Source organism: Suricata suricatta, chromosome 6 (genome assembly GCF_006229205.1).
Source record: "Suricata suricatta isolate VVHF042 chromosome 6, meerkat_22Aug2017_6uvM2_HiC, whole genome shotgun sequence".
In the NCBI taxonomy this organism is placed as follows: Eukaryota; Metazoa; Chordata; class Mammalia; order Carnivora; family Herpestidae; genus Suricata; species Suricata suricatta.
This window is the reverse complement of record NC_043705.1, coordinates 56,827,275-56,853,143: the sequence shown is the minus strand read 5'-3', so window position 1 is coordinate 56,853,143 and position 25,869 is coordinate 56,827,275. Positions and strand designations below refer to the sequence as shown.

The window sequence follows — 25,869 nt, the reverse complement described above, 5'->3', positions numbered from 1 at the left end:
GCATCCTCTGGTAACTACCATTTTACAGTTGTTGTTTGTTTGGTTTTTTTTTTTTAGGAGTTTGACTATTTAAAGTTCCACGTGAAAGTGATGTCATACACTACTTCTTTCTCTGACTTACCTCACTTAGAATATTGTGCTCAAGGGCCGTCTTAATTGTCACAAATGACAGGATATCTTTCTTTCTCATGATGGAATAATTTTCTATCATGTATATTTACCACATATTCTTTATCCTTTAATCCACTGATGGGCATTCAGGTTTCCATATCTTGGCTATTGTGAATAATGCTGTGATTAAATGGGATGCAGATATGTGGCTGAACTGCTGTTGTCCTTTGTTTTGGGTGCATGGTACATCTTTTTGAGGTTTTTTTTTTGTTGTTGAGGAGCCTCCATATTGTTTTTCATAGTGGTTGGACCAATTTACATTCATACGAATAGTGTAAAAGTGTTCCCTTTTCACCACATCCTCACCAGCACTTGTTGTCTCTTGTCTTGATAGCCATTCTAACAGGTGTGAGGTGATAACTCATTATGGTTTTGATTTGCATTTCTTATAGTTGTTCACGTGGCACGTTTTCCATGTGCATGTTGGCCATTTTGATGTCCTCTTTGGAACAATGTCTGTTTAGTTCTTCTGTCCATTTAAAATCATAGCTTGTTATTGAGTTGTATGAATTCCTTATACATATTGAATATTAACCCTGTATCTGATGTACAGTTAGCAAAAATTTTCTCCCATTCTGTAGGTTGTCTTTTCATTTAGTTTCTTTTGTTGTGCAGAAGTTTTTGAGATTGATGTAGCTCCATTTGCTGACTTTTGCTTTTGCTGTTTGCTTTTGTCATCCTATTCAAATCATTGCCAAGACCAATGTCCAGAAGCTTCTTCTCTACATTTTTTCCTGGTACTTCTGCCTTTAAACAAGTTTTCTGAAAGTTTCAAGCTTTCTACAGCAGTTCCCAAGATACTGAGGAGGGACAATCAGAAATAAGATAGTATACGCACCCAGTTGTGCGTTGGTAACTGTTTGACAGCTCTCTGGAGCCCTGCTTTGTAGTGTTTGCCAATTTTTGTGGTGTAAATATTCTCACTGTGGCTATTTTCAACAGCTTGACAGGATGTCCTATCTTTAAAACATAATAGTTGGCTCTCCTGAGCTGGTAGGCGGTGGCTTCAGCACGTCACTGGATCTGTTGCTCTCTGTATAAATGACTTTTGTCTTCCCAATGACCTAATAAGCTCCCTAAGGGATGCTTATATTCTTGATCTCTTATAGGCCAATGGTACTAGCATGGTCATAGACATAAAAGTATCAGTTAAAGAGACTTTCCTATGGGTATATTAGCCGCATAGCTAACAGCAGGGAGATTTGGGGGTGGGGAGGGGACAGGAAGGCTGCCTCCTTTTCCCACCAACATCAAGGAGGCAGAGGAGGAGAGAATATGGGAGCCAGAGCATGGTTTTAATAAGGAAACCAGGCTCACTGAAAGATCAAAATACTGTAAGAATTCAGCCCAAATTCACAAGCAGATCTGATTAACACACTCTCTTCTTACAGATTAGTTTATTTCCTGTCCAGAATCTGGTATATTCTTTGGTGAAGAGAATGAAATCTCTCAAGAAGTAGATCTGTGCTTTTCATCACAGAATGCTTAGTAAAGTGCCAAAGATGCAGCAGAAGGGCAGTGAAATAGTGAAAAGGTAGAGCCTACCTGTATCGTTTGCGGAGTACGTAGAAGACCCAATGGGCCAGAGACTCCTAGAGGCCCTAAGGGCTCAGGAAATAATAACCCTTCAGTGAGATACCAAAAGTCAGGCAAAGGGGTAAGATTGAAAGAGGACAATCTCTAACGAAATGAACTTGTTCTCTGGTTTTTTTGGAATTGGGAAAGAATTACAGATGTGGAACCACAAATTGAAAAAACCACATGACAGCAGTATGGCCCAGAAGTCCTTGGACAGTAGCTCCTGTAACAGAAACCCCCTGAGACTAGACAGTGTCAGCAGAGGGAAGACCTTGATGTAGGAGATCTAATGTCCTGAGTTCTGAGGCAACATCCACCTCTAGGCTTTACATGTGTAGGGGGCGCTCTCGAAGTCCTCCATATCTCATAGTGGTCATGCATCTGCCATTGTATTTTCTGACTATTGAAATCATGATAAAACTGTGGTGATAGTAATTACCTTTACTTATGATGTAAGATGCCTCCAGGGGTCTTGGAATAGGAGGATACATTATTACCCAGCAATATTCTTTGAAACAGAATTCTTAGGGGATTTATAAAAATTGGTCTGGATCTTTGCCTTACAAATGGAATGGTATGTATAAATTAGGTTACTGATAACATCATAAGCATACATTGTGAGGATCTATTGACCCTGTTAGTTAAGAGGCACTCAGCCAGCAAGCATATCCTGGATGTCTACTATATTTCAGGTATGATGTTGGGCACTGGGAATACTGATTATAGTTAGACATGGCCCTTGGTCTCAATAAACTTACATTCCACTAGGGGGAGCCAAATACATAAATAAGCACAATAACTGTGCTGGTGTGGAAAGGTGTGTGCAGAGTGGGGGAGGCTGTCAGAAAGAACTGGACAAATTTGCTCCAGGAAAACTGGAAAATCTGGCCAGGAAAATCTTCTTGGGGAAGGGTCCCCTGAGCATGTGTTCGTGAGGCTGCTGAGGTACGCATGGCCCTATTAGGCTTTTATGTGAAGATAACCAGAGTGATCAGAGCTGAGAACTTTGGCTGGAGCCTTCTGATGGACGCACTTGTTCAATCTCCTTGATCCACCGAGTGTAAGCAAAAGCTCCCCCATAAGCTCGAGCCATATCCCTCAGAGAACCACAGGCGCACCCTGAGCCACATGTAAGCAATGTCTGAGTCACCCAGGCTTTGGAAATGATCTCTTCTTTATTGCCACACTCATATAAAAAGTTTGGATTGGTAAAAGAAAGGCACAGTGTATATAAAAAAGTTGTAGGAAATTAAAAAATATATGGCTTTAGTGCTTGGAACAATAGTTACGGATTGCGGCTTGGGTTTACTTATCCAGGCGATCGAAATTCTGGGTATGAAACTCTTGGAAGTCTTCCGGGATGGTGTCTGCAAACCAGAACAGGCACGGGGGTTAGTCAGGCTCCTTCCACCTGGACGCATGCAGGCATCCTGTAGGTGTCACTGTCAGCCTGAGCAACAGGCCCCCGAAGGCTCCACAGCCATTTTCTACTGGAGGCTGCTTTGCAAATTGTTGGCTTAAAGCCTGGGAGTGCTCATTCACCGGCCTGGGGGAAATTAGCAGGCAGAATGGATTTTGAGTGTGATTATGTTTGAGCCATAAGAAAATAAAGGCCGCTGTAAATTAAATCTGACTGAATTTCTCACTGAACCCCAAATCCTAAGCCAAGCAGTTAAATTCTGTGGGTCTCAATGTCCTCATCTAGCAAATAGGAAAAGTGAGATCTACTATTTACTTCAGTTACACAGAGACCGTTACATTTAAATGAATATGCGGCATGAGCTTTGGGCTTCTGAGAGGAAAACATGCTATAAAAATAAGGTGGCATTATTTGATTCGTTCTAGTAACAAGAATGTACGTTACCATTGCAGCGATATTTGAGGTTGGACCAAATGATGTTTTCTTGGGAGAAGCAGAACACGCCAAGCCGGCCTCCACGCATGGTGGTGTCGATGGTGACCCCGGAGTCAGCCACCAGCTCTGAGCCTTCATAAAACCGCACTCTGCAGACAACACAGCCCAAGCCGGTCTTCATGACACTCAAACCCGAGTCGAGGTGAAGCACCCACTGTGGGACCCAGGGCCCTGCTTCTTAAATACCCACATCTTTGCTGTTTCATACTCTATCTCTCATGGACCTGGGTGGTGCTCTAGCTGTGGCCGCTTCTCTACTGGATTGGAAGCTCCATGAGGTCAAGGACTGTATGTTCCTGCCCTTCCCTATTCTCTCTCCAAAGGCCTAACACGATGTTGGGCACAGAGTCCTAGTTGATGAGTACTTGCTGAGGACTTAAACCACAATGTGAACCATGATCAAGACCACTTTGTGACCTCATTGTCCTGTGAGTGACCCTGTCCAGACAACATGCTTAAAAATCACTGCTTTTCCTGAGGCCTGACTGATACACCTGCCACAGTCTCAGAACAGTGATCTCACTGCGAGCAAAAGCACTCCCTCAACAAGGGCTTTGGAAACGTGTGGCTGGCATTTTAGGACAGAAGCCAGGGCTGCTGACTGACTTACAAAACCCTGGAGAGAACCATCAAAACTGGTTCTGTATCCTCTACACTTCTGGAGTGTTCCTTCAGACGCCTGGGTAGGTGAAAACCCTGTTTATAATTATCTGGGCAGGGCTAGACTCTAACTTCCATTGACTTGAGAACATCAATATTTCAGTATAACATATACTGAATTTTGGGATTTAGTATATATTAAATACTAAATTGAGAAACTACTGACTCCTTTGTGCCCCTTTTAGAAGTTAACTCACCAGCAGAATGACATGCATTAGAATGTCACTGCTTCTAGTTCATTTTGTGCTATGGTGTCTAAGCATTTGTAGGATTTTGTAATAAATCATTCTTTTTCTACTATAGTGTTAGGGAATTAGATGGTTTTCCAAATTATGTGCAGGCAGATTGTTATTCTATGACTGCATTTTGGGACAGAAAAGAAGGCTTTAGGCTTCATAGGGCTCAGAACATGATCATCTTACTGTGCGACCAACAGTACAGTTGACTTTATGTCTCAGAAGAACGAAACGTGAATTAGCCACCATGATGTTCTTTTTTCCACGAGGCTGCTTTCCTGTCCTGGTCAGGAGCCTGCAGCTGGTCTCCACAAGCCGGCGTCAGTGGTGAGCCGCACATTTGAGAGTGAGCAAGTAAGTACATCATCTAATCGTCGAAGATGTAGCCTGAGCCACCATCGTTTGTGAGAAGAGTTTTTAGTGCTGGGATTTTAAATAGTTCTATAGGGAAATGGGGCAGATGGCATCGGCTCACATGAAGATCCGCTCCTGCCGCCTGTGGCACAGGCCTGGCAGCAGTGCGACCAAGGTAAAATGAGACACAGGCGCTGTCTTCAGTGAGTTTATAGTCCAGACGGGAAGAAACCCTGAGGGACTCACTGCCGTGCAGCATGAAATATTCATGACTAAGCCACTGAACGGGGCAGGCGTGGATGGGAGGCCTCCCCAGGCCTCGCCTCAGACTGGTCAGCACGGCAGAACGGGGGTCACCACTCCCGCACTTGCGTCCCCCAGTGCTGAGACCGCCCGTGCAGAAAGTCCCTCCACCCCCAGTTTGGCCATAATGACCATCTGCTGAGTCTGAGCCTGGGTGTCTGAGCAGCTGTCTTCCACGTACCTGATGTAGCCCACCTGGGGCCTGTGCTGCAGGAACCAGCGGTAGGACACCTTGTCCTTCCAGCCCACGTTCCTCGAGTCCTTCCACAGCAGCCGGACCTGGTCACTGGTGTCCCCGGTGTGCCACAGGGAGTTGCGGAGATGCTCTCCCGGGCCTGTCTTAGACTTAACAGCCTGAAAAGGACAGGCGCAGGGTGGGACAGACTGCACAGCCTGCCCTTCCTGCTTGCTGGGTCCCTGGGGTGGTGACTTCATGTACAATCTGGCTGTCTTGAACACTTAAATGCCCTTTTTCTTGAGGTGACCCTTAACCCTTTAGTAGCCAGCACTGTCCGACACCCCACTAACCCATTCCACATTTCCCTGCTGCAAATTCATTGCTCCCCACCTGTGTTCAATGAGAGCTCAGATGCCTTTTCTCCCAGCAGGTGGGACGGAGGCAGCCGCTCAGCCCTCCCGTACAGAGCTGGCCCCATCAAGGGAACAAGTGATGCAGTCTCTGGCATGTTGTGCCTGCTGATGTACCCTTAGATCTCCTCCAACTCAGGCTGACGTTCTCACCATCAGTCACCCAGAGGTTAGGATGCAGCTCGTACTCAAGAATGAAGGCCACGCCCTGGTGTGCTCCAGTGTTCCCTGACCCGAACCCTGGCACAACACCTCTATTTCTTAGATGAACTAAATGCCACTTGGGATGACAGAGGATTTAAAAAGAGGGCTCAGAAGAGAGATAAGTGACTTAGAACTACTGATACCTTAAGCTGGATGCCAGGTTCTGCGACAGCGCGGAATGGCGTGGCTTGCCAGTACGTCTGTTCTGTCTGCTTCCACATGACCACGTAGAAGCTCGAGCTGTCTTGGTAACCAAAGATGAAGCCAGCGTAGTCATCGTCGGTCTGGGTGTTTACGTGGAAGGTCCCTTCAAAGTCAACTCCGTTAAATGCTGTGTAGCCTGCAGGGATCAGAAGAAGATCAGAGAGGCAGACCAGCTCCATGAGTAGCTGCATAGAATGGATTCTATCCACATGCTGCTGATGCCCTGGACCTACCCACTGCCAGGCCGGGATCGCTGTTCATGGTCTGCACAATCTCCATGCCCTGCAGAGAGAGTTGAAGGAGTTAAGGGCCATCTTGGAGGGTGGAGAAAGCTCAAGGAAGCCCCCAGCCCCCGGCAGCCCTGGTGAGTGGTGGGCGAGGGCTGACCTCCTCACAAAGATTTCATTACCTGAGATATGTTGTACCTTGCTATGTCCTCAAAGAAAGCACATACTTGTGTGTGTGTGTGTGTGTGGTGGGGGAAGCTAAATAGAGATTTTGCCAAAACTGTAATTAAGGGTTTATTGAATCAGCTTAAGGGAGAAAACACAGGCTTCTAATGAATGTGACTTCCCGGGTGACACTGAAAACGCCAAGCCTCTCTGCCTGCCTCCTGTAGCTACACAACAAGGAAGACATGCGGGAGGCAGTCCACTAGAGAGATCAGGGGCCTGGCTCTGGCGGCAGACTGCCTGGTCCCAATTCCAGCATCCTTTGCCATCGCCTGCATTGCTACCAGGATCAGTCATTTGAGATTGATGGGACTTGATCTCATATGTAAAACAGGGCTAACGAAAATGCTCGGGCCTGCGGTGACCGTGACCCGTCTCACTGTTACCACCTCTCCCAGAACGACTTGTGTTGAGGCAGAACAGAGATGTTGTCGACCATGTGACACTTACCTGATTGAGGACCACCCAGTTGGGATCGATCTGGGCGTCCCCTTCAGGGTCCAGCACCACTGTCTGGTAGGCCCTGAAGTCGGTCAAGGTGACCTCTGCATTCTCGGGGCAGACGTCGATCCGATCGATGACCTGGTCCTGATCAAAGTCAGTCTCACAGATGTCTCCCACGCCATCGCCTGAGTGGGGGGAGGGAAGTAGGAGAGGTGCTGGCTACTGCCCACACGCACCCCTGCTCCTTCAGAGAGACAGGGCTGGGGAAGTGCCGAAAGGAGCCCACGACCCACTTCCAGGGCTAGGATTCTCCACCCCTGGGGCCAGAGGAGCCCAGTAGCAGCCCTGTCTGAGGTGGCCCTGAGCCCCATCCTGAGGCATCATCACCCTACGGTTTTCTGGGGATAGAGTGAAGGCAACTGTTCAAAATTGGTCTTATAAGAAACCCTGGGTGAGGGGGCGCCTGGCTGGCTCAGTAGGTTAAGCATCCAACTTTGGCTCAGGTCATGATCTTGTGGTTCACGAGTATAGAGCCCCGCATGACAGCTCAGAGCCTGCTTCAGATTCTGTTCTGTGTCTCCCTCTCCTTGCCCCTCCCCTACTCATGCTGTTTCTCAAAATAAATAAATGTCAAAAAAAAATTAAAAAAGAAACCCTGTCTGATGACACTGGGGTTCACCAACTGGTGGATCTTTAGGCTGACCTTCCATAAGCAAACATCTATAGTGCTTTCTCTAGAACAAATGAAAAACAGGGAAATGACTGTCACCAAAGAATCTCTAAGATCATCTGGTGATCTTTAGGCTGAATCTGGCTCCTGGTATGTTTTGTTCTGCTGACTTGGTATTAAAATATTTGAATTGAATACTACGGAGCTGGGGATGGGCACACCCTCACCCACTTGCCAAGGTCCTCACTACCCTGTCTCATTCCTGGCTCTGTCCACGCTCTTCCTTATCAGCCTGGCCCCTGCAGCTATCTGGGCTTGTGACTCCAGGGAAAGGAGCAAGCAAGATGGAGAGCAGCTCACCAAGCCCCTTAAGGGGGAGTGTGGGGCTGCTTCCCCGGCCCCTGTCACCTCATCCCCAGGCAACTCAGAAGGTGCAAGGCAGCTCTTCTCTGATGGAGTTAGAGAGTGGTGTCCACCATGCTGTGGCTACTCAGAGAGGCCCTGGAGAGGCGTGCCACTGTGTGTGTCTGGCAGAAGGGAGCCTGGGGGCCCCGTGCAGCCTGAGGCTGAGCCCGCCTACTGTTGCTATCCTCCTGGGCTGGGTTGGGGACCAGCCGGCAGTTGTCCGGTCCGGGGGGCACCAGGTCTGGGATGCCATCATTGTCATCGTCATCATCACACTCGTCACCAATGCCATCTTTATCAGTGTCCAGCTGGGCGCTGTTAATGACAGTGGGGCAGTTGTCTGTGCTGTCCTGGTGTCCATCTCCATCACTGCAGGAGGAAGAAGAGGTGGTCTGTGGCACAGCCGAGCAGGGAGGAGGAAAGAGTTGGGGTGTGGGGACTTGGTCTTTTGTCAACCCAGATGTCCTTAGACAGGGTTGCCCTCTGGGCCTCCGCGACCATTTTCCTACTTCCTATCTTGTTGAAACAAGTACATCATAACTTCTCAAGAAGATAAAGGATGAGTTCTGATTTTGTAACCAGATGTTCCCATCAGTCCCTGGGGACTAATGATGACCTACGCCCCCCACCCCCAACTGAGACCATGCAAAGGGAACAAAGTGAGGGGCAGTGGAGCCAGGCTCCTCCATGGATCCTGGCTCAGCCACTTACTAGAATGAGGCCCCAGGCCTGAGACTTGACCCTACTGTGGCTCAGTGTCCACATCTGTAAAATGGGAGTAACAGAGCCTTCCTCAGGGTTGCTAGGAAGATTAAATACTTCTGTGATTAGAATTTGGCATATTACATTTTAAACTATGATAAAGCACTTCTATGTGCTGGCTTCTAGGAAGCCCTCCAATGTTTTCTATTCTTCACAATCCCTGGCGAGTGGGCCCAAGAAGGAGCAAGTATGAATGCCTCAGGAAGAAAGGCAGAGAGAAGAGGGTGGCCCGTTCCAGAAAGGTGAACGTGGAGGCAGGGCTCAGACCAGCATTCTCTGTCCACCTGACATTTCTTTTTTTCCAGGCCCTATAGCCGCTGGAGGATGAGAATGCCCTGTCCCCAGAGGCTTCCTGGCATTGCATTGATGGACGCCTCGCATGGCTACTCGGAATCAGAGCCCATGTTCCATTCTACCCATGGCCTATCCCAGGCAGGGACAAGACAGGGGAGGGACACCAGAGCCCAGTTCATGCCCTTCAGGCCACGTGTCCCAGATGGGTCCCAGAGAAAATGAGGCCAACCCGGGCAAGTAGAAGATGACATGGCTCCAACAGTGGAATTCCTGTGCCTGTGGCATGGCTGATTTTTAAATCAGAAGACTGAGCTATTTCCATCAGCAGCCATTCTATACAACCTTGCACATTTTTATGCAAAAACAAGCAGTTCCTGTCCTCCTCCCCAAGGTTCAAGTTTATGGGAATTAAAATGTAGCAGAATGAGTCATTTATTTTAGGCAAATATCTAGAGGCTGACAGGATAGGATATTTTAGAGATTCCTTAGATGGCAGTCGGTGCAAGAGGACGTGCACCAGGGAACATTCTCGATGTCCATCACTTAGGGAAGGTCTCACTCCAAAATGGAGACCGCCTAGGTCAGCCTCTGGCGGACTTGCCTCTCCTTGTGCGGAGTTAACAGTAACACAGCCACTGTTGGTGCAGTCTCCTAAGGACCCGCACTCGGAGGGCAGCTTCACCTACTTTATCTTTTATTCTTACAGAATCTGTAAGGTGCATTTAATTCTCTCTACTTTTCAGATGAAGAATCTGAGACTGCATTGAGAAGCAGGATTAAGTTCACTTGGCTAACACGTACTTTGCAGCAAGGACACTGAGCACAAGGACAAAGATGGGACTTTAGGGCAGCGGTCCCTGCACAAGGTTGGGCTCGAGATCCTCTGTGAGTAGGCCACCTCAAAGAGGAAGTTCAGAAGGGGAGCCCTGCTTCTTCCTGCTGTGCCTTTCAGGGTCCTTTCCCTCTCTCATCCCTGTCCTGCCACTCTACAAGGTCCCTGATGATCAAAGGGGACAGAGCCTTGGACCACAGGCACCTCCAGGGTAGAGATGCACTTGTCTGTGTTCTTGCTGATGTTTCTACGGCATCTGATCCAGCCTTGTGTCTTAATATAGGACTACATTGTGTGGGGGTAGACAGGTTGACAAAACTCGTTTGCACAGAACAATACCACCAAAGAAGGGACACGAAATGAAAAAATTCCAAGGACAATGAAATAATAGTGATCCCTCAGCAAACTGACAGCTTTCTATTTTGGGATGATGGTGAAGCTTCCCTGAGCTGAAACACTCTTATAAAAATAAAAGAGCTCATACCTACTGAGTGCTAGGTATGTAAGGGAAGCTTCATAAATTAACTCAGTCTTCACAACAGACCTGGGAGCCACATGCCATTGTCATGCCCATTTTTGAGATGAGAAAACTGAGGCACAGATTTGATGACCTGCCTCAGGTTGGCTAGTTTGTAAGTGCAAGGGCTGGGACTTCTCTAGCTGTGTGTCATCCAGAGCCCATGTCTGAAGCATGATGCTCTACTGCCTCTCCTGTGTTAGAGTCTTACTTGCTGGCAGTGCCTCGTGGTACCTCCTGGCACTGTCACCCAGCTATAGACAACTTTCAAGGAAGGGTGACGACCCTGGCCAGAAGCAGGGTTACTGTCCCAGCAGTAGCTCAATCTGTCTCAATTTATTCAGAGAGATCCCAAAGCAAGGTAGCAGCAGAAAGCTCCGAAAGCTAAAATTGTCTCAATTTTTCATTGGGCCCTAATGCAGCTGGGAAATGTTCCATACCTGTCCTGATTGGTGTCACAGGAGTCCCCAACCAGATCGTTATCCACATCAGACTGTGAAGAGAAACAGAGCATGTAATTATTCATCCCTGGGCCTTCATGCACAGAACATTCCAGAAAAGGCAGACCTGGCCCCTCACCACAGCATCTCAGGAATTGTTTCTCTGGAATTGGGTTGGTGCAGAACTGCAAAAGGACAGCACCATATTGGTGTAGGCACAATGCTGAATTGTCAAAAAAGCCTTCCAAAATATCAAGCCACATGGCTGGGCTGCCTACACACCAGATGAGCTGATTGGAAAGGGCGCCGGGGTAGGATAGTGGCAGGTGGAGACGTGGAACTCTGGCACGGGTCTGAGGGGAGCCAGCCAAAGGCCTGGGGACAAGGCAAACTGATTTGGCGTTGCTTCTACATGTTGGAATTAAGCCAGAGTGGGAGTGAGTCACAGAGGGCAACAATGATGCCCCTCTCTGAGGGCTTTAAAAATACATGACGCATCATATCCAATTATCCAGACAGAAGTGAGAAGGAAATCAACACAGCGCTGACTGAACTTCATCTGTCATGTCCATACATGGGCAGTGTAGGGGCTTGGGGACTAAAAGGACACAAGGTTCCCCATGGTTAGCTTTCATGCTACATTTTCCTGTCAGCAAGATGACTTGTTTTGGGCATCGTTAAACTCCTGCTACTAATTTCACAGGCACTCCACAGCCCGTGAGATCAGGCCAGAGGGCCTCAGGTCTCCTCTAGCGTTCTGCCCACCACCTCTAGGCCTACAAGTTGCAACTTTCCTAGTCTGCTCTGGTAGGGGTGTGCAACAGCAAGGAGCTGAGCCAGTGCACTCTGCTGTTCTTCTGGGCCCTGGTCTTCAAGCATCTTCACATCAGGGAGCTCAGCCTACTGTGTGGGGTCCCCTGAACGCCACTCACCTGGTTGGGGTTGCTGACATCGGGACAACTGTCACAGGCATCCCCCACGCCATCGCCATCCCTGTCCCGTTGGTCACGATTGGGAACTTTGGGGCAGTTGTCCAGAATGTTTTTTATTCCTACAAGAAAGGAACAGTTCCTTGAGTCAGGCAGACACACAAGGCTAGAGGACAGCCTTCTGGGTGCTGAGAGAGCAAGCGTCTACTCGGGCGTGTGAGTGACTTGGGCTCGGGCCCTGCTCCCAGAGCCACTAGCTTTCTCAGCAATTATCTGGAGGTGCTGTCAAAGGATGGATTCGGGGAGACTTAAAAATAAACAGTGATCTGAGGCATTTCTCCATGGAGTTAGAAGGTGCCCAAGATGTCCAGGGCTATCCCTGCAACCAGATGAGGAGGTGAGGAGGCCAAGGTGGGCAGACCCTGGAGAGGGAGGGACCTTGTGGCAGTGTGACAAAGACTGGGACCTGAGGGCAGGCCCCACCAGGCCCACCTCTTGCCAACTGTTGTCTGATTACCAGTCATGGTGGGAGTGGTATTTATAGCATGGAAACTGCCAAATGCTAGATCTTGGAGCTTTTTTGGGTTTTGTTGAACTGGTTTACCAGCACACCCCTCGATCTGATCACCAGTTGGGCTTGCAGAAGATGAGGTCATGTTTTAGGGAGGTCCACGTCTCCTATTCTGGAGTGTGTGTGTGGGTGGAAGGCCAGGAGTGTATTTCTTAAAAGATTTTCCTTCAAAGGACTTGTGATGTGAAATGTTTTCCAAAAACTATCAGATCCAGCCTATACTTTGATGATAGTCATCTATATGCTAGGGAAGCTACACGGAAACAAACGTTCTGCCTCACATTCTGAGAGGCTCCAGAGCTCAAACTGTGCTTCGGGGGGTGCCATTCACACAGCCCACACGAGAAGGCCTCTTCAGTGGAGCCTGGAGCTGGGCAAGGCAGCCTTCCTGCCTCCACGTTCTTCCCAGAATAGGCGGGGGCTGGACACATCTCTGGGGGATGCCCGGTTCTCTGCGGGAGGAGCTGGACCCCGGGGGCTGTAGCCTGTGGCCCTGCTCAAGCCCCCCCTCATTCAAGTCTCTACTCCCAGGAGTCTCATAGGTGGGAAGGGGGTGGGGTGGGGGGGAAGATACACTCTAGGAAGACACAGGCCCTTTGAAGACAGAGCCCTGACAAGACACTGCTTGAAATAATCTCCACAAAGTTTCTGACAATGATGGAGAGTTCCAGAAACACCCAGGGTTATGAAACAGAGGAGTGGCCTATGGAGTCTCCTTGCATAGAAACAGGTGGGCCAGACCCAAGCTGCAGGAAACCACTCCATGTGGGAGGCCTTCTGAGTTAGCAGCCCTATTTCTGTTCCTAACAGAGAGCAAGGGCAAAAGGACACATGAGTCCCACGTAAAAGACAAAGTAAGACAAGCCCACCATCTCCATCCATGTCGTCATCACAGGCATCTCCTTTTCCATCCCCATCAGTGTCTTTCTGGTCATTGTTTAGGACATTCCGGCAATTGTCACAGGCATCCCCAAAGATATCTTTGTCACTGTTCCTTTGGTCCACATTGTGAGTCAGGACACAGTTATCCTAAAGGAGCGGAAGACCATTTACTCAGACTTTGCTGAATCCCTCCAAGGTCCCTGGTCCCGCGGTGGACGCCAGTCAGCGTCCTCCCCCGTCATCCCGCACTGGCGGAGCTCAGGAGTGAGAGCCCCGATGCCACAGGATCACAGGCATGGCAACTACCACGGGGGAGTGACTCCTCTATCCAGGTCACCTCACAGGCTTCTGCCCGCACCCCTGACGTGCGGCAATGCGCACGCCCTTCAGGAAGAGTGGGTACCTGCTCATTCAGGATCCTGTCTCCGTCAGCGTCGTCATCACAGGCGTCTCCAGTGCCATCTCCGTCTGCATCTTCTTGGCCAGAATTTGGCACATACTTGCAGTTATCCTAAGAAGAAACAGAGCTCAGAGACACATCTACATCTGACTTATTTTTCAGTTTTATTGACGTATACTGGCAACATTCTAATATATTTGAGGTCTACACTGTGATTATTTAATCTACCTTTATATTGTGAAAGGATTCCCACCATTGAGTTAACACATCCAGGATCTCACATATTGACCCTTTGTGTGTCTGTGTGTGAGAACATTTAAGTTCTACCCTTTTAGCAAACTGCAATTAGCCAATGCAGCATTAAAAACTATAATCCCCAGGTTATACATTAGATCCTCAGGCTTTATTCATCTTATCCCTGCCAAGTGTGCACCCTTTTATCAACTTCTTTGTTGATACAACGTATTTTTCCCCACCCTCATCTACATGTCTCAGGTCAGACATGATTTCTACCCTCAAGACTCACTATAGTTGTCTGACTTTCCTTTTGATGGCTGTTTTGCTCCATTTGACATGCAGCTACTTTCAAACTGCAATTTTAAATGAAACCCGTAGAATCCCTCCCCCATATGAGCTGTGGCTCTGGAAAGCTCACAGCAAATGCAGTGTTTTTCTTGTGTGCCCTCCTTACCTTCTTGCAGTTCCTGGCAGAGCATGGCAGTTCTTCATCGGGGTAACTGTCAATGTCCACATCCTTTCCACAGATATAGCCATCGCCAGCCCAACCAATGCCACACTGTGAAGGGAAAGGCCAGGAGAGGCTGGGAGGCTGAGCCTCGTAGGTAGCAGGTGGCTGACAAGGGCCTCCGCTCTGACCCTGTGAATCCTTGCTAACTGTATGCACATCCCCAGAGGGAGGGCTCAGAGCTACCCCCCTTGTTGGGTAGGATTTTAAAACCATTCTTTTTTGAAGAGTCTAATGAATCAAAAGGTACAAAGGGAGATAGAGCAAAAACTCCTCCCCGTTCCTATTCCTGTGGCTCAGGCGATCCATCATTATGTGTACGTCCACCGATACACCACGCACAAACAGATACATTCTTTTACTCCTTTTGACTTTTAAAACTGACAGCACCTATATCCACTGTTCTGTACTTACTTTAAAAAATTAAAAACAATTAACATCATACCTTGGAGCTCTTTCCGTATCACTCCAAGTCGATTCATGTCACTCTTCTTAATGGTCACAGATACATCATACCCAAAGGGGTAGGCATGTGTCTTAATGAATTCAACCAGTCCTCTACTGATGGGTGTCTGGTTTTTAAAACATTTTTCTATTGCAAACAAGGCCACAACAGGTTACTTTAGTACACTTGTCATTCTGCACAAGTACTGGTTTCTCAGTGTGGAATTCCTGGCTCAAAGGGTATTTGTGATTTAGAGTCACCGTTGACCTGTTCTCCACATGATTATTCCATTTCCTTTCCCAGCAGAAACGAATGCATGTGGCTTTTGTGGCACTTGCCTTCTCACTCTTGAACCACAGTCATATCCCTGATTTTAATAGTCTTCTAAATCAATTTCCATCAAGAGTAACCTTCTGAGGTGCTTTACCTTTATTCATGCCCTTTTAACGGAAGAAGATTCATATAGGTGTAGGGCTAGGCCTGTGTGTTCTCCCCATCCCTGGAAAAGTCTGCCCAAGTATCCTGTCGTCACCAGCCCTGACTTCATTGCCAGCAATAATAGGCACCACTAGTTATTCTGTATCAGACTCTGTAACCATTGTCTCCACTCCTTACAATGACACTGCAAGGTCATTGTTATCCCACTGTATGAGAGACAACTAGGCTCTTGAGCAAGGATGACGGGCAAACCAAGGACGAAAGAAATTATTCCGTAAGTGAGGCCCTGGGCGCCCAGCCCAGGAACAGGGCAGGCAGAACAGCGGAAGGGACAGGGAGGAAGAGGACCTGGAAAAGGGCAGAGAGAGGGCAGAGAGCCCGAGGAACAGAAGCGGGGCTTAGGGAAAAGTAACTTGACATGAATAAACATTAAATTTCCTGGCTTCGCTAATCAAAAGGTGATCGAAGACCAGTGACTTCCTAAGCGGCAGCTGCCTCTTCTCAATCATCCATGCTCTCCTTCTGCAACCAGGAATTTATAAGTCAGGAGGCCGAAGATGCCCCTCCCGTACGTGCCCTATTCCCATCCAGCTGCTTCAGCGGGCCTTCAGGAGGCCTGGAAAGCTTGGCCATGGGGTATGGTCCTTGACTCATTTTAATGAAAGAAAAATTTCCTCTAGGAACAGATACATTTTTAATGAGCCATTTTCTGGCAGATTAAATTATTTTGGTAGTCACACCAAGTGTATTAATCCTTTACCATCTGTCGTCGTGCCTTATTACAAATTCAAAAACATATTAAGAGCTCCATCACCTGCCTTCCCAGGGAGCTCATTAATTTGTTCACAGAAAATTAGGATTTAAACACAGATTTACACTCGCCTCTCACTGGTAATAAACATGTCCAGGAACAGGAATTAGGCAAGTTGGGGGGGTTTTCCCTCCGACCCAGCTTGCTCCTTTGTCAGGACCTCGTTACAGACTCTGTGCTGCCAGAGAGAATGGGTGTTACTACCTTTCTTCAACTTCATTCTGATTCTTCTCATTTCTCCTGTTTGAAAGGCAATATGCTCCCAGAAGAAAATCTTGTGAGCATAGTGATAAGGAAGTCTAAGTTCGAGGTATAAAGGAGAAAGTGTCTCTCAGAATCCATCCTGCTGCCCAGAAGTGACCATCATGAACCTGTGAGTCTCATAATCTGAAGGGCCACCAGGGGCCTGACTTACTGGGAAGGCAAGAGACAAGCAGCTGAAGCGGCTGATTTCTCACTGCCTACCAGTCCTGAGGAGTCTGGAGCCTGAGAGTTGGGAGTGGATGGCAGGAATGGGCCTTCCTATTCACCAAGGGTCCAGCATCGCCCATCTGGCAGGAGGCCTACGTCAGCCGGTGACTGCCCTGCTTTCTTGCCAGCCACCTCCTCCCCAGATGGGCTCCAGGGGTGGGAAATGCACAGGGAGAAGAGTGACCATCCGCTGAGCTATTCCTGAACCCGGGTGTAGGTGGAGACAGAAAAGTGCCCTCTGCCCCCTCCCACTCGCTGGCAGGAGGCAGGAGGGTGCTCTGAGAGTTTGCAACAGCCCACCACTTCCCGGCCTCCCGCAGCATCAGGCCAGATTCTCAGGACAGCTAGAGAGGACAGCAGTATGCTAATAGGTTCCGAGAATAAGTCAGGCGTAGATGGGAGGGAGGGAAGGAGGCTCCTTCGCTTCTTGCTGCTTATTTCTTGAGCCTCCACAGAGGACTCCTGGGAGTGAGGGCTCTACTGCTGACGTGCCCCCAAAGAAACAGTGTCGACCCACCGCCGAGAGGGGAGAGAAAAGGTAACTGATGTTCGATGGACTTCACATTGCTCTGCGAGAACTCAGCTGACTCTGTTACTCTTACATTCTGTGTTTATCGCAGTTGAAATGATTTTACTTTTGAGTACCTTTTACCTGGAAGCAAGTAGAAACTGGGGAGGGGTTGGTGTTTGAAATGGAAGAGGAAAATACCGAGAAGGTGACAGACAACTTACCACACATGTCACATCCCCCTGCTTCTCCTCAATGCACTGTGCATGCACGCTGCAAGGATTCAGCTCAGGATTTCTACAGCTCCTTTCCGTTCTGCACCCCCTCGTCTGATCACCAGTGTACCCTGGTTTGCAAGGCCCGCAGCGGTAAGACCCCTGCAACGATCAGGTGATGAGCTGGGGCTCGGAGCTCTGAGCACGGCTCCTACAGTCTATGTACCCAGTGATGCCAAGATTCAGGGACACCCATGCCTGCCTGTCCGCTCATGTGCACGTCTGGGAAGACTGTGCGAATGCAGAGGAAAACACGTCCAGCCTGGAAGCTCCCGAGCCACACAGACGGGAGGGAAGAGCCGGGAAGGCGGACGAAAGCTGGAGTGAACCTCTGTCACCAGGACCTGCCCCCTCCACAATGGGGGGAAGGGGTGACAGTGTCAGCGACGCCCTGGGAGGCAGAGGGAATTTATTCTGCAGACAAGGGAGACGGCTTGATTGAAAAGCATGTTAGGAAAAAAAAGGTTTTTTAAAAAACTGTTCCTTTGGCTTTTTAAAAACGGAGTGACAGAGAATAGTTGTACAGAGAAATGTCAGTGGCCTTGCGCTGAGAACCCTTGACGAGTAGACTGCCGTGGGGAAGCGTGGCAAACGAGCTGTCAGCGCTGCTACGGCGGTACTTCCACAGCCATGACTTTTCTTTCTTCACAGCTTCACTGAGACAAAATTACATTTCATGGACGACACCCATGTCAACTATAGGGTTCAATGATTTTGGTCATTAACAACCCCTCTTAATACACACTTCAAAGAATGTTCTTCAGTGGTCTGCCTTGATCTAGTGGCCTCACCGAGTTCCTCCATTTGGTCGGTTCTCTCCATTTCTTGGCTCCTGCTTTTTCCTCAGCCCATTTTTGAGGTTCTATGGAGTTCTACTTTCTAGATAGTTCCACTGTCTAGTTTTCATCCCCCAGGGTGACTTTAGTTATTACCTTAAAGTCAGTATCCACCAAATCTGTATCTGTAGACTTACTGAAACGGCCATGGTAAAAAAGCTAAGAAGCGACAATCCCTATATATTCCTAGGTGGCAGAGTATGTGGGTAGGAACATAGGCTCTGCAGCCAGACTGGCAGTCTTAGGAGAGGTGTGGCCTTGGCCCAGTTACTTTTCTGGAGCTTAGTTTCTTCAACTGTAAAATGGAAATAATAGTGCCTAGTGACAGGTTATTGTGAGGACTAAAATAAAGGACTTGATATTTATTTAAAATGTTAAATTTTTTTTGATGTTTATTTTTGAGAGCGAGAGAGCAACTGAGCACAAGTGGGGGAGGGGGAGACAGAGAGGGAGACACCCACAGAAATCCAAAGCAGGCGCCAGGTTCTGAGCTGTCAGCACAGAGCCTGATGTGGGGCTCGAACTCACAAGGTGTGAGGTCATGACCTGGGCCGAAGTCAGACGCTTAACCAAAAGAGACACCCAGGTGCCTGTATAAAATGGTTTTACATACAAGGAAACTAGGAACCTAGAGACAGAATAACTTTCCTAGGGGCATAAAGTTAGAAGCAGTCACAAATGGAATCAGTAGTTCTCTTGTTGATGGTTTAGTGGGCCTCTATCTTGCAATGGGTTGACAATAAAACCGTATCCAACTATATACATTTTAGACCTCCTAAGGGCTAAGCATTTTAATACAAATGACTTTTTAAGAGATTCATAAAAATAATGAATAGTATTTGGGGATTATGTCATCATTAATAAAATGTATATTCTGAACCATATAAATTAAGAGGCACTTCACATTTTTTAAATACAAGAATATTTTTTAAGAAAACATTCTGAGGGGCACCTGGGTGGCTCAGTTGGTTAAGCATCCGGCTTTATCTCAGGTCATGATCTCACGATTGGTAGGTTCGAGCCCTGCATTGGGCTCTGTGCTGACAGCTAGCTCAGAGCCTGGAGCCTGTTTCACATTCTGTGTCTCCCTCTCTCTCTCTGACCCGCCCCTGTTCGTGCTGCCTCTCTCTGTCTCTCAAAAATAAATTAAAAACCGGGAAAAAATTTTAGGAAATAAAAAAAGAAAATATTCTGAAAGCCTAATATTGCAACTTTGATTAAAATCTGGCACTTATAAAATTATTCTTACATAAAAATGACTTATAAAATTACTCTTACATGAAAAACTGTTTTTCAACATAAGCTTTTATCCTCAATGGCCAATCAAAGATGTTGAACCCACCTGGCCTACGTGTGTTTGGGGTTATAATTTATGAACATACAACTGTATCAATGATATCATCATCCATGAAAAACACTTACCAGAGTGTTAATACAGATGGAGTTGAGAACACATGCTCCGTTTTGACACTCATCAATGTCAGTGCAGACCTAGTGCAGGAAAGTTTAAAGACAGACTCTGTTTAAGCAGAAATGCAAATAAATTTTGCTTTGTTTTGATACCTTTGGGTGAAGACGTGCATTTCAGGTAAATTGGTAACAGGAGCATCACTTTAGCCACCTCCTTGTGTTTGTACCAATCTGTCCTTACCCTAATTTCAAGTGATAGTTGCCACCTTGGGATTGAAAGTGTTGAGAAAACACAATGTGTATGATTAATCTGTTCCTACAAGCTTTTTACTCAGGAAAGTACTTTATCTTGCTTGGCACTTGATGGACTTTTATATGAGGAGTCCTAGCTTTCTTCAATTCTGGAAAATTCTCAGCTTCCCTCTGCTCCTACTCTTTCAATTCTTGCTTTAGAACTACAACCAAGCCAAGATTGGACTTTCTCATTAATCTCTCCTGTTGGCTCTTAACTGCTTCTTCATATTTTCACGTATCTTGATTTTTCTGTGTTGCATTCTGGATGATTTCTAGTTGCACTTTCCAACCTATACATTCTCTGACAGCTGTCTTGCTCATCTATTGAGTTTTTAATGTCAGTGATTACATTTTTTCATTGAATAAGTTTAGCCCATTTTTCAAAGTTGCCTTTTATTTTTCGCATTGTCCTATTTTTAAATTGTGGTATCTATTCCTTCCTTTTACTCTTTATCCTTTAGAATGGTTTTATATTTACCATGTTTTCTCAGGGTCGCTTCTTCGTATCAATCACCATTTTTGTTAATGAATAAAAGCTATGTCATTGACATTAGCCAGGGCCCTAGGGATTTTACTGCATCAGGGCTAATTTTTATGTTAATATTCTGGCTTGTATTTCCATGTTATATCTGGAACATAGATTTGAAGCTCATAAGGGTATATGGTACAAACCTGGAGTTTTGTTTTGTTGTGGGCAATATTCCTTTTTATCAGCCATGTCCCAAAGATGACATGAAGTTTCCTCATTGATTTGGGGGGCCAGTAGTTTTCTCATCTCCTTGTAATTGGGTAGGGTTCATGGCTTTATGAAGGGGCGTCAGGTCTTTCTGAAGGTCCAAGACTACATCTGCTATCCCCACACAGGTGCTAATACCCCAGATCCCCACTCTTAGGACTGACACCCAGCTCCTATCTGCCATGGGCATTCATTTGTTATGTTTTAGCAGGAGGCTCCCTTCTGCTTCAGTGCAGTCTACCAGATTCCTGGAAATCCACTGGGCGGTGCTCCTTACTGTCTCACACAAAGCACCACTGTCTACTTCATTTTGTCTATTTTCGTTGGTTTAGTCTTGGAGATTTTTGTCTTTAGAGAAGAGGGAAAAAAACTTTGGGTCATTACTTTAATGGTTTCTTGTCATTCTTAGGTGTCCAGCTTGCCTCCTTTTTCTAGTCTTAAAAAAATGATGCCCTCTAGAATCCTTTGATAGGCAGCTAGGAAATAATGAACCCCTGCCCTTCTTCAAACCTAATAATTTTCCTAAGGTAGTAAAATATATTTATAGACCAACCATTTTTAAGGGCTGAAAACATCAAAAAGAATTTCACAGTCAGTCAAATAATGGCCAGGATATAGTAGAACATTTGGAAATAAATGGAGACTGTCACAAAGTGCTCAAGTGCTTTATGGCAATTTATAGCTTATATAAGAAGTGGGGGTTTCCTCAGGGGATTATTTCTACTCCTGAAATCCTCTCATCTCTAAAACAGCTTCTTATCAGCAACAATGACTCTATAAAAGTGACTGAATTTTTCAAAGCTTTTATTTGTTTCCTTGGTTCTCAAGTTATTCTGCAGGACAAAATGTTCAATGGCTAACAGAGTAAGTCTGAAATCATGCCGCATATTTAGTATTATGCCACTCACTGTTTCTTAATGATACTCTATGATCCTGATTTCATGGCTTCCTCCCTGCTAGATATTATGAACATCTATACTCAGAAATGAGTTGGAAAACTTCCTCATTTGCTCCTTGTGCGCCATGACATTCCACATGGCATTGGCTGTTGAAGGAGGTAAAGGGTTACAATGAAAGTGGAACAAACCCAAGTTTTTGTTGGTAATTAAGATAAAAATGCATAGAAAGGCTATAACACGTCAGCCCACCTGCTTATTTGACTTGGCAGAACTGATCCCAACACCCTGCACCATCGGCCCTGTGAAGCCCATGGGGCAGGCCTCACATCTGAAGCCAGGAGCCAAGTTCACACAGCGCACGCCTGGGTAGCAGGGATGATATTTGCACTAGGAAAAAAAAAAAACCCAAAGTCTTTAGCCACAAACTAAACACAACTCTCGTTCATCTATTTGGACATGCTTATTTACTTAACTACCCACTTCTTGGTGACCAAGATGGCAAAAGGATACAAAGCCTCTCATTTCATAATTACAGACAGACTCTCAGATACACACAGTATGAGGCTGCCTTTTAGTGGGCTTTGCTGTATTACAGAGCAACGGCACAGCCAAGTGGAAAAGGTCCTTAATGATAATCAGTCTGCCTCCCAATGTAAATTCCCTGATAGTCTACCTGTAATTTAAAACCACGGTGAAAGGACAGTGTTCCCAGGCCACCTGTCAGGTCGCTGTTAGATGAATCCAGATGCATTACTGAACCAAACTCTCAAATGAAAAAATTCTCGAGAAGACAAAGCCAGGGTAGCTGTTGTTTTTTCAGCAAGACGTGATCTATCAGGGTCTGTGCCTGCCTTCCTGCCCTATAGAGTCCATGGCTGTTTCAAAGCTCTTGGTAGTCTAGGAGATTGGTTCTGTTTTTTTTTTTTTTAACCACTTCAACTAATGTAAAAAACATGACCACTTCCTGCCCTTTCAAAAGGAGGAAAATTCCAGCTCACAGATAAAAACCAGATGCAGTTCTATGAAACATGTACAGATGTTTCTCCAACTGAGGTATTACTACAGAGTATCTTAGTTGCTGACTACCTGGGAAAGAAATCAGCTGAATGCTCCCATAAGCCCGTGCACCCATGCACCCTGCTTTCTCCTTCTAGTCGTCCTCTGGCTTGGTGGGAGGGGAAAGGCATATTCTGGTGGCGACCTTGCTACCTACTGTGAACGCTGCTTTGGGACCTAACGACGGGCTAACTACAGTCTTGAAACAATCTCCTTCAGAGGCTTTTGCAAGCTGGCCAAACAGCCTGTGTTTGCTGTATGTCTTTCTGGCTCCATCCCTCAGCACTTTTGGTTACTCACAGGTTATAGAACCTCCTCAACAGGACATTTTTGTTTGTTTGTTTGAGATTCCCCTCTGCACTTCTAACCTGAAGGACTTAGTTGCAACCCCTAAATATACCCTCACACACCTCTTCCCCCTCCCACACCCCTTCCCCCGCCCACATTTGCAGAAGCATAGAAAAATCAAAACTGTAACACTTGTTGCATCGGAGAAATAATCGATGTTGGGGTACAAATCTCAGCACTGTAGTGACACGGCCCAGCAGAACAGCTGGAAACACAAAGAGGAGATATTACGAACACAGGCACAACTGGGTGTCATGCCTCCTTCCTCCTGCTGCTCATGGGGCCTCGTGGTCGCTAAGGATTCACAAGGGAGTAGTATTTATGTACCCTGGAGGACAGCCCATGTCATCCCTTCATCATCAACCAGGCTTCCTCTCCATAGCTGTAGGGTGTACAAGACACTTAGGGAGCCCCTGTCCCGGGCACCTGAACTCTTACCTCATCAATATCAGAACAGGTGATTCCATTTCCTGTGTAGCCCTCGGGGCAGGGCCCACACTGAAAGCCGTCTCTAGTGTTGGTACATCGGACACCACGGAAACAGGAGTTGGAATCACAGCGGCGCACTGGGGGTGTCGAGGGTGTCGCAGGTGCTGGGGATGCAGGGGGCACCAGTGTGTTTGGGGTTGCAGACTGAAAGCTCAGTGGACCTAGAAGAAAACCAATAATCCGCAGACTTTTTAACCACCAGAAAAACATAGCTGATTCAAAATGCAATTTAAGTTTCCAATGAACTTCCCTTCCTGCCAATTCTGTGCCAAACCTCCAGAAACCATAGTCAAAGTAGCCTCACTCCACGGCCCTTCATCAGCTCTCACCTGCTCCTCCAACTCAGGATGAAGCAGTTACTAGAACCGCACTTACCGCAAGCCTGGCACTCAGCTATGGTGTTTCGCAAAAATGATGTTTCCTTGACCTTTAAAAATGGAAAGGGAAAAACAGGATGGAAAAGGAGTATATGACATATAATCCAGGAATGAAAGAATCCATGTGTAGCCATCTAGTAAACATTTCTTAAGGCGGTGCTAATGTAGCCTTTGACAGCTCCAAGCAGACCCACCACACACCCATCCCCCACTCCCAGACCCCTCCAAACGGACCTCCCGGGTGGTGGGCTGCCTGGGTCCTCCTGAGGTCTGCCTCCAAGTCTGCCTCCCTGCCCCTGCTGCCTCTGTACCACCGCTAGCTCATAAGATGAGCTTCTCTGACAGCACTAGGGATTTCTGATGCTGTGCCCTCCTTGTTACCTGCTGTCTCAGAAGATCCTTCACCTCTCCCAGGAGCTGGTTGAGTTGGGTCATTTGCCCCAAGAACTGCCGGTTAAAGTCTCCTGTAGCAACAGCAAAGGGCAAGGAGCACTGAGCCACTAACCGACATTTCTACCATGGCCCAAAAACAAATGATTTCCCAGAGAATCATCATGACAAAAACCCTAGGAGAGGAATTTAACTTGGGGTAATTCATCTAATTCACCTTTAAAAAAAAATGAAAATGACACCATTGGCTGTTAGCCCAAATTCATGAGTGATAAAAATAAAAGTACAATGAAAATATTTCTTGTTCTGGACTCTGGCACAAGAGCCTGATTTCTGTAGACACATCCTGTAGCTGTGCTCTACTGACGTCTGCCTTTCAGCGAGGGCACCAACCCCCTTGGGGGTTCAGGGTTTATCTGCATTGATGAGGGTGTGCAAATTGCCCAAGAATCCACACCTGTGCTTGCGGTGGCCAGTGGCTCACTCTGCTGCAGGAAGCAGTCTTGCAGGCTGGCTGCCTGGAACAGCGAGCCCCTCACCACCAGCTTCAGCTCTTCCAAGGAATCCTGGAAGAGATCACATTCGTACCACACATTGCTGACACTGTTACAAATCCAATGTGCTTGCGTGCTCACACAATTTTCCTAACAGAGTAAGTAGCCCTGGATACTTGGACTCTGACACCTTGCATAATTTTGTGGGTTTGATTTTTTCCAAAAACCTGCCTTTTGACTGAAGCAAGTATGGAAGCAGCCAATAGCCTAGGAAAATGCCGGCATCCAGCTTGGCCTGAGGGTTCATCAAGATGGCTTCGAGAAGAGGAAATGGTTTTGCTTTCATGGTAAACAAGTTATTTTGTGGCAGGTGCCAGTTAAGAATATTATGGAGTATAGACTGTAAAAGATGCTGATCTCAGTTTTAAATGCCACTGTTTTTAGGATGTCTCGGCTCCAGCTTTTTAGCAAAGACTCTTATTTCCTTGGGCCAGAATGAATAACAGTATATTCTATGATTATTAGGGAGTTGGAATCATACTTTCACATTATTGGTTGATATCAATCATTTATTTTTAGTCACAAAGTCTATTTCCTTGCCTTTTTATTTTGTAATTTTTAATCATACCCATTATTGTATATTCATGACAGAAAAAGTTTATGTTAACTGCAGTGTAAAGTTATTATCCTTATTTTCATAATGAAGATATTCATATTCGCCGGGTGGGGCAGGTGGGTGGGGGATGGGCTAGATGGATGATGGATATTGAGGAGGGCACTTGTCATGATGAGCGCTTGGTGATGTATGAAAGTGATGAATCACTGAATTCTACTCCTGAAACCAATATTGCACTGAATGTTAGTTAAAATTTAAATTAAAAATATATAAATAAAATAAATAAAAATGAGGATACTAAGGATTTCTAGAGGAATTCTTTCTAATATAGCTAAGTTAAGATGTATGCAATACATGCTATGTAGCAGATACTGTTTTGGACAACAGGCTATAAGCTCTATGGAGGTGGGCCGTGACTAT

General features: G+C 46.7%; 1 protein-coding gene and 1 long non-coding RNA gene across 5 annotated transcripts in view; one reads left to right on the top strand and one right to left on the bottom strand.

Annotated features, from left to right (window-relative positions):
* Positions 1-2,902: 2,902 nt before the first annotated feature.
* Positions 2,903-25,869, bottom strand: part of THBS4 (thrombospondin 4) — a 42,654-nt gene continuing 19,687 nt past the window's right edge. Inside the window, exons 4-22 of the mRNA XM_029942501.1 lie at positions 24,797-24,905; positions 24,331-24,413; positions 23,948-23,999; positions 23,522-23,733; positions 21,929-22,066; positions 19,763-19,831; positions 17,454-17,606; positions 14,503-14,607; positions 13,815-13,922; positions 13,399-13,558; positions 11,962-12,080; positions 11,030-11,082; positions 8,360-8,553; positions 7,116-7,294; positions 6,447-6,495; positions 6,153-6,349; positions 5,399-5,571; positions 3,614-3,753; positions 2,903-3,116 (exon numbers count right to left, since the gene is read on the bottom strand). Of these exons, the coding sequence (XP_029798361.1) occupies positions 3,055-3,116; positions 3,614-3,753; positions 5,399-5,571; positions 6,153-6,349; positions 6,447-6,495; positions 7,116-7,294; positions 8,360-8,553; positions 11,030-11,082; positions 11,962-12,080; positions 13,399-13,558; positions 13,815-13,922; positions 14,503-14,607; positions 17,454-17,606; positions 19,763-19,831; positions 21,929-22,066; positions 23,522-23,733; positions 23,948-23,999; positions 24,331-24,413; positions 24,797-24,905 (2,355 nt within the window). The 3' untranslated portion in view covers positions 2,903-3,054. The remainder of the gene's footprint in view (positions 3,117-3,613; positions 3,754-5,398; positions 5,572-6,152; positions 6,350-6,446; positions 6,496-7,115; positions 7,295-8,359; positions 8,554-11,029; positions 11,083-11,961; positions 12,081-13,398; positions 13,559-13,814; positions 13,923-14,502; positions 14,608-17,453; positions 17,607-19,762; positions 19,832-21,928; positions 22,067-23,521; positions 23,734-23,947; positions 24,000-24,330; positions 24,414-24,796; positions 24,906-25,869) is intronic.
* On the top strand, positions 3,893-10,672 carry LOC115294553. Of its 4 annotated transcripts, none has more exons than XR_003909954.1 (4): positions 3,893-4,347; positions 4,830-4,914; positions 5,823-6,577; positions 9,984-10,672. It is a non-coding gene; the product is annotated as an uncharacterized LOC115294553 (long non-coding RNA). The 4 variants fall into 4 exon arrangements; XR_003909953.1 differs by lacking the exon at positions 9,984-10,672 and adding an exon at positions 9,252-9,637; XR_003909955.1 differs by lacking the exon at positions 9,984-10,672 and having other exon boundaries at positions 5,826-6,726.